The sequence below is a fragment of the Protomyctophum bolini genome, assembly GCF_963924005.1.
Source record: "Protomyctophum bolini genome assembly, chromosome: 10".
NCBI classification, from domain to species: Eukaryota; Metazoa; Chordata; class Actinopteri; order Myctophiformes; family Myctophidae; genus Protomyctophum; species Protomyctophum bolini.
This window is the reverse complement of record NC_137871.1, coordinates 8,303,364-8,311,821: the sequence shown is the minus strand read 5'-3', so window position 1 is coordinate 8,311,821 and position 8,458 is coordinate 8,303,364. Positions and strand designations below refer to the sequence as shown.

Below are 8,458 nucleotides of genomic sequence, written 5' to 3'. Positions count from 1 at the left end.
CGGGCCATGCATTCATTTATCATGTTAAACTTCCCCCATAACTTTTGTGATCCCTATATCGTTTAAAGCTATACCGATATGTGACAACATACGTGTTGTTGGATGCATATGGCTCGAGTTTCTTTCTAATAATTAGACCACTAATGTGCAGGTGGGTGGGTGCCCAAAGCCGATGTGGTCTATACCTTTTACTTCACAGATATTAGGCCTGCTGTGTTTATTTGGTCTATGGGCTGAATTGAGGTTGTTCGTTGTCTTAGAGCGACACCTGGTGGTGGAGTGTGGAACACCCAGTCGCAAGGTTACGCCGCAAAGATGTAATTTGATATGATTTTTGAAACTCGTCTAGACTACAGTATCGGTCTGTCTATTAGGTTCATTTATGTCTCCTGTTCTCTTTGTTTCATCGAGGCCTTTAGCACCAGGACTCTATAGGTTAACCTTGAATATTTTACGATTTTACCAATGCAATAAAATAAATGTTTATATAGCCTAATATATAGGCTATCGTTCCAGGTGTTTAAACAGGCCAGGAAATATAAAAAGCAGGTATAAGCAAACCGCCTGATCTCCTCAGTAGGTAGCTATACCGTGTATTAGCGTGTAATGCTGGGTGATTATGTGCAGCATAGCCCGGGACTTGTTTAATTATTAGACAATACGTTGGGGAAACACTGACATCAAACCAAACTTAAACGAATTACCAATAACTCTCAATCTATCCCATTCAGTCGACACTGATAGACAATAAAGACAGGGGGGCCAACTGAGGCCATTTCGTCTTGTGTGTGCGTGCGTGCGTGCGAGAGAGAGAGAGAGGGGGGGGGGTGTACGTGGCTGTGTGAATTGATTAATAATAAAATAACATAAATATGAAGAAAAAAAAGATAATTATATGCTGAAATGCGATGATGAGGCGGCGGCCCTACCAGGCTGACACACGACACAACACACACACACACACACACACACACACACACACACACACACACACACACACACACACACGCACACGCACACACGCACGCACACACGCTCGCACGCGCACACCACTTGAACGGTGCCGTCTCCAACTGTTTAGCGGTAATATATGCAGCGCTGGTTGGAGTGACTCCCGGGAAAAAACCTAAATGTATAATGAAAGCCAATTCGTGCGGACGAATATACTAATGGAAGAATTGCGATGTCGTCTTAATCCAATGTAAAAAGCCCTGTCGTCTCCCTCATATTGACTGAATTGCTAATTAATGGCCCTCTATGGCGCGGGGGGGGCCTGTGGCAGCGCAGTAATCCGTAGCAGTGTGTGAGAGGGAGAAGCGTTGTTGGGTACAATGAAGAGCAGAGCGCTAATCCACTTCAACCTCCCCGGCTTTATAAATCCACCAAAAAGAACAACAACCACTCACTGCTCTGCACGTATACTGGGTTGTAGCCTATATAGCCTATATACTATTATACAAAAAAAAGGGCTACTAGTAATATTAAAGGCATGTATTTTATTTGTATTTCTCTGCACTGCTGGAAATTGTCATATATATAGCACCGTTTACATTGTTTTGATTAATTTGGTTAATAATTATTATTAACACGTTATATTATTAGCCTATATATTATTAATACTAATGAGGTGTCCTAATTACACAAGCCTGCATATGTGTTTGTTGTTGTCGTTTTTATTATGGTAATTTACCAATTACATTAAATAAATATTCATTGGACTATGTGCATGGTGACAACAGCTCAATCTAGAAGTCTAAAGTCTAAATCCCCAATACGCTCCCCAGTCCAGAAATGGCTGAATAGTGAATTGGCCACTTGGAAACACAGAATGTGCTTTGTATGAATATGATTATCAATCAGTATAATCATGTTTACTCTGCAAATTATCATTATTATTATATGCTATTTAATATGTATTATTATTATTGCGTTGCTGTTGTTGTGATTGTTGTAATTATATTTAAATTTGTATAGGCTAAGAAATGTATAGTGTATAAAATATCAAACTGCTCTAGTATATATTATTTTAGATGAAGCACTGCATGCAATCTGCCTGTTGAAACCAAATAGGCTAGTTTGGGTCACCTGTTCTCTCATGACGGCAGCCTTCCACAGTATAAAAGGAGCATTTGTTTGATTTAGACGTGTTTACTTTGCCTTAACGCGTCGTGATCTTGAGGGAATTAACCAGGAGAATGCGCCAGCATATCAAGCTCGAACTCATTAAAAAAAAGTCCTCCTTCAAAAAATTCTTAGGCAAATGAGAGTCTTATCAGATTAAAAGACGCTACAGGAGAGAAGGGGGGAGACAGGAGGGGTCCAGAGCGCAGAGGAGAGGAGAGAGGAGAGAGGGGAGATCCGGTTAAGCATGGGAGATAAAGTCACCCGTAGACAACAGGCTGAAACTGGATGGTTAACGGGGTTTAGCGCGGATATCGGAACCGGGTTTTTCCACATGGGTCTTGCATGGGGATCTGATCGTTTGACATCCAGCATGCATGTGTGAACCCCCGGGTTTGTGTTTCAATCTTTCTGCGTAAAGGCTTTCACTTCGTGTCTCCAAATGAATTTATGACCGTGGAAACACAGGCTATGTGAGCTGCGCATCCCTGCGTGGCATGTGTCCATGATAAGATAAGATCAGATAAGATTATAACAAGCAGCAAAAATAGTTTAGGGTTAAGCATCTCCCTTTGAAGTTTGTCTTTTTTTTATCCAAGTGGGTTTAATGTTCTGTTTTTATGGAGTCAATATTTCACAGGGGTCTTTTGTGACCCACATTCACTGTGTTGTGTTTGACATTCAATGTGCGTTTTGTCCACGGTCCATAGCGTTCACCCCACACACCCTCTCAGCGGCTCGTTTTATCCATATTGAATCTCTGAGTAAACGGCATTGCTTTGCCTGCCTGCCGAGGAGCTCAGCCTGGGCATCAATAGACACCGTTTAACCGGGCCACTGAGCTGAACCCAGCTCATAACATGGAACCAAACTGTGTTATTATTTTCATTTTTATATTTGGTCTTGGGCCGCTCGCTTGCACGGCAGTCGACGGTGCGCGCGCACACACACGCGCGCGAGCACGTACACACACACACACACACACACACACGCACGCGCGCATGCACACACTGTACACACACACACACACACACACACACACACACACGCGCGCACACACACACACACACACACACACACACACACACACCGTGGGCGTCCCAGCAGCTCCCTTTACATGCTTTTATTTGGAAGGAAAAATAAGCGCCAGCCCAGCATAAAACACATTGGCGGACATATCTGGTTTCTGCGAGCTCCGGTTGGATGAGCAAAAGCCGTCATATTCCACACACAGCCTGTCAGTCAGCGGCATGGGAGGGTGCAGTGTGATGACGTCGAGGTGTAGAGAAGGAGGCACAGTTGGACAGCCAGTGGCGCAGGGAACGATCTGAGATGAACACAGGAGCGGTGGACTGACTGTGTGCGCGTATACGAGTGTACGTGTTTGTGTGTGTGTGTGTGTGTAGTGTGTGTGTGTGTGTGTGTGTGTGTGTGTGTGTGTGTGTGTGTGTGTGTGTGTGTGTGTGTGTGTGTGTGTGTGTGCGCGCGCGCGTGCGCGCGCGCGCGTATGTATGTGTGTGTGCGCGTGTGTGTGTGTTCTTCCCTTGGATCTAAAATCACCTCGTATACCTGTCCTTGTCACTCCGCTGTCAGCTACCTGAGGCATCCGTTTACTGCTGTGGCTCAGCTTTTAACACAACGTTATATTATAACCGCTGTTTGTATATCTCCGACGCCGGGCATGGCACTGTCTGGGCTATTTTAAGACATTCACACGGTTGTTGCGCACAGAAAGGAGCTTTCAACTTAATTTCCAAGTGGAGCCGCTTTGCTGCTGTATTGCATCGAGAGAGCTCGGTCTACTCAGGCTACTCCGCAACGGACGACTTTTTTGTCTTTTTTTTATTATTTAAATTTTGTATTTATTTATTTTTCCTGCCGCGCTGCACTGTATAAGGGGAACTTAATCTGCATTTTGACAGCGAGCTGAGCTGCTATCTTGCCAATGAACTCTATGAGGGATCCATTGAATATCGATCACCACCACCACCACCTCCCCGGGAATAAAGTCGCCTCAGCGCACCACACAGCTCTGGCGATGGCGTCTAGTTTACAGCCGCTGCAGCGGTCGGTGGATTCCAAGCACCGGTTAGAGGTGCACACAGTCTCGGACACTTCCAGTCCGGAGTCCGTAGGTAAGAAATCAACTCCGGTCGCGGATATAATTTTCGGACGTGGCGGTCGTGAAGGAGGTCCTCATTATTCCGTGTTGACAAGAGACAAAAAATGGCTCCCATGAGTTTGAGGGCTGCAGGAAGTTATACTGTACATGAAAATAATCCGATTGTAGCTGTCATTTCACTAACATATTGACTGCCTGTATATGTGCTGCGTGGTAGGCCTATGTAAACGCAATTTGACTAATAATATTAGTCAAATTTTAGCATATTATACAAAACAAATAATATATATATATATATAGCCACTAGGCTACTAATATAATAATAATCATAATAATAATAACAATAATAGGGTAATAATAATAAATTACACGTGTTTAAAATACTTACTCTCAAATATAGGATGAAATTTATATTCTGTCACAAGTCCAATAAGCTTTTCTGAGTCCAGGTTTGTGTTATTAGAGCAACTCTAACAGCCCATGCATTCTCGCGTTCTTTGTATTCATTCGTTTCACTCATATAGCTTTAAACACGGCCCGTCTTATTAAAAAAAAAAAAAAAGGAAATAAACGGTCTCCTCTCTCTTTTACAGAGAAAGAAAAGGGCCAAAATAAAAACGACGACTCTTCGGACGACCCTAAAAAGAAGCGCCAGCGGCGGCAGAGAACTCACTTCACCAGCCAGCAGCTGCAGGAGCTGGAGGCCACGTTCCAGAGGAACCGCTACCCGGACATGTCCACCAGAGAGGAGATAGCAGTGTGGACCAACCTCACGGAGGCTCGCGTCAGGGTGAGGAAACACAAAACACAATGCATTGGATATCATATCATCAAAGTATATCAATAATTGGGCACAGTTTCTGATAATGTGTGCCACTCATGCCAGTATATATACTCAGTAAAGTCTTTCATAATACTGACAGTGATACAGGTGGAACAGAATAGAATAAGGGACAATTTGTGCACTCTGAGTCTCAGGGTTCAATTAACACGTGTATTTGACACGTGTAGAAAGCAGGAGAACGATTACACACGTATTCCCAAACGTTTTACGCACAAGTGGAAAAGATTCCATCACCGAAATGTCATCAGAAAACAAATATACTCGAAGGCTTAAATATACAAACTTGTACGGGACAATATTAATTATCGTATAGCCTATGTGTTTATCCCCTACTACTCCTCTATAATTAGTTATTATACCTCATCCGTGTCTAATCCTCTGAACAGTGTGAAACAATGTAGCAAAATCCGGTTTAGAGTTATTACAGTTATTTGTATTATTTCTTGGCACACGTTTAAGACATAAAAACAGTTAATCTCATAGAGCTTGGGGCCCATGAGGCGCTGCACATGGCCTACATTGCGTGTTGGTTGTTTTTTTAGAGAGAAAGTGTATAAATTCCAGGCTATAACGCTGTTAACGGGTTGGCTTATTGACATTTGTCCGTGACAGATACCATACATGTTCCTCTGTTCGTGTGAAAGAGGTGCAAAGCTTGTATTTTGCCATTGTCGCCCCGGCGTTGTGTGATTAAGGTCACACAAGTGTTTGTCTCGGTCCAGAGCGGAATACACGCGCGCACCCCCCCCCCCCCCCCCCCCTTACACACACACACACACACACACACACACACACACACACACACGCACACGCGCACACACACAGAATACACACGTCACGCATGTGTATTCGGTGTGTATTCTGCTGAGATACGGCAGCAAGAATCAAAGCACATTTCTCTGCATGATAAATCATGAATTAATTATCCATATTTGAACTCAACTGTTTACACGCGGCAAGGTTTTAATTATCGCGGAGAAATTATCGTTTCTCCACCGCGCGCACTTTTTATGTTTACAGTGACAGATTTAGCCTTCTAAGCTATTTTATTTCGTAATGTGGGGCATGAAATAAATATATTTTTCAACCAATTTAAATTATGTCCGAATAATTTAGGTATTTTTGTTGTTGACTATAAACATTTAAAAATAAAACGCATTTCCATGCAACCAGTTCCCTCACGCATTGCAATTTGCTACAGGGCCTTCTAAATTTAGATATTAAAGTTATGACATTTACCCCCAAATAAATCAAAACTATCCCTAACGCTATTTTCCTTTTTCTCCGTTCTGCAGGTGTGGTTCAAAAACCGGCGAGCGAAATGGAGGAAACGGGAGAGGAACCAACAAGCCGAGCTCTGCAAGAACGGCTTCGGTCCGCAGTTCAACGGGCTCATGCAGCCGTACGAAGACATGTATCCGAGCTACACGTACAACAACTGGGCAGCGAAGGGCCTCACGTCGGCGTCTCTGACCACGAAAAGCTTCCCTTTCTTCAACTCCATGAACGTCAATCCGCTTTCCTCTCAGACCATGTTCTCCCCTCCCAACTCCATATCCTCCATGAGTATGACCTCCAGCATGGTCCCGTCCGTTCCCGGCTCCAGCCTCAACGGCCTCAATAACTTGAACAACCTCAGCAACCCCTCTCTGAACTCGGGGGTCCCCACCCCGGCCTGTCCATACGCCCCCCCGACGCCCCCTTATGTATACAGGGACACTTGTAACTCCAGTCTGGCCAGTCTGAGACTCAAAGCCAAGCAGCACTCCAGTTTTGGATATCCCGGTGTGCAGAACCCGGCTTCTAATCTCAGTGCGTGTCAATACGCCGTGGATAGACCGGTGTAACGATATATATAAATAGTATTCACCTGAAAATGAACCACAGCCAACTCCACCGCCAGAGGAACAAAAGACTACTTTTTCTTTTCTTTTTCTTTTTCCAAAGGGCACTAGAAGACTGAACCACTGAAACAACCCAGGACGAATTAAAAAACACTAGAATGGAGGCTTTAATCCTCTGCCCTCCCGTGAGTAGGTCTGTGTTGTTGTGCGCCACTGTGAATGGCGTTCCTCACAGGCCTATTTTCATTTTGAAGCTTGTCAAATTACTCTTTTTTGGGGGGTCGAGGGAAGGGGTGGATGTTGATTATTGACTGAAAGGTTGTACATAGAATCGTTCATCTCCTGTTTTGCCTCGCTAAAGCCCTCCAGACTTCTCAAGGTTCAATTTAAACAACGCATGTGGATAAAAACAAAAACAAAAAAAGAAATTAAAAAAGAAGGGAAAAAAATCTGAAAAAAAGGAATCATGTTTTGCTTGCAAAAAAGGGAAGGGTGTACATACTAAAACGCACCGGTTGTGTGTTTCTAACATATTATAAATTTATTCTTAAATGTCTGTGTGAATATCGATTTAGAATAGCAACAATTCTGGATTTAAAGAAAAGAAAAAAGACGCATCCAAACTGTTCCTGCGAAAAATTATTTGGTTCCCCCCCCCCCCCCCCCCCTCTCTCTCCATGTGTATAGTATTTGGTACGGAATTTTGTTTCTTTCTTTTTCTTTTTTTTTCCAACATAAAAAAATAAACTATTGTGTTTTATTTAATGGAAGTAAATATATTGTTCAAAACATGTTTTGCTTGCTGGAGGACTTATTATTGGAGTCAATGAATCGTTGTTGTGTTGGCACCGAAGCCCGATGAAAATACGGCGCAAAATAGAGCATTCGTGCAGTTGAGCAAAGCAATGGGCCACCAGGCCGGATAATCTATAGCCACAACAATGGGCCACTCCAATCCACATACTCCAATACATTTACCGCTGAAGAGGGGAAGAGATGTCCCGACAGATTAGCTGCTGAATACATGTCTGGCTTCTTAGCCAAAGGCTTGGTGCACTGGCGCTTGAAATAACACGGGAATCAACAAACAAGCGGAGCTGGACCACACAGGACTAGAGAGTCCATTAGACTCACTGCATGTGAATGTGCAGGAGCAAGCAGGAAACGCATGCTAACATGAATGGTGTGCAATGCACATGCACACTATGCATCTTATTGAACGAGTGATAATATAATATTGTTGAATGCGTGCACAGAGTAGCTCAGTAGCCTAAGATATATTGGCTCAACAACACTAAATCTGATTCCACTGTTTTAGTGGATTTGAAAAATATAACATCCACAAACACTTTCAAAAGGCCTGTTGTTGGTATAGGCTACTTAGCTCATACAGAAATGGATATAGCCTTATTTGTCCGTGTGATCCCGGACAGGCCAATGCAGATTCTCCTGCTAAGTCTGTGATGGTTTGGATTTGCATTATTGTCGTCCATCAGGCATGACCAATCGCTCTGGTCTACTGTTCTA

The 8,458-nt window shown here is 43.4% G+C and overlaps 1 protein-coding gene across 2 annotated transcripts in view; it reads left to right on the top strand.

Moving 5' to 3' along the window:
• The window catches only part of pitx2 (paired-like homeodomain 2), an 11,062-nt gene extending 3,340 nt beyond the window's left edge, over positions 1-7,722 (top strand). Inside the window, exons 1-3 of one of the 2 annotated variants that reach the window (XM_080774707.1) lie at positions 3,440-4,256; positions 4,837-5,033; positions 6,383-7,722. In XM_080774707.1, the coding sequence (XP_080630833.1) occupies positions 4,067-4,256; positions 4,837-5,033; positions 6,383-6,934 (939 nt within the window). In that variant the 5' untranslated portion in view covers positions 3,440-4,066 and the 3' untranslated portion in view covers positions 6,935-7,722. Of the gene's footprint in view, positions 1-3,439; positions 4,257-4,836; positions 5,034-6,382 lie in introns of those variants that run through there. The other variant, XM_080774708.1, reaches the window with a different exon arrangement.
• The last annotated feature ends 736 nt before the right edge of the window (positions 7,723-8,458 follow it).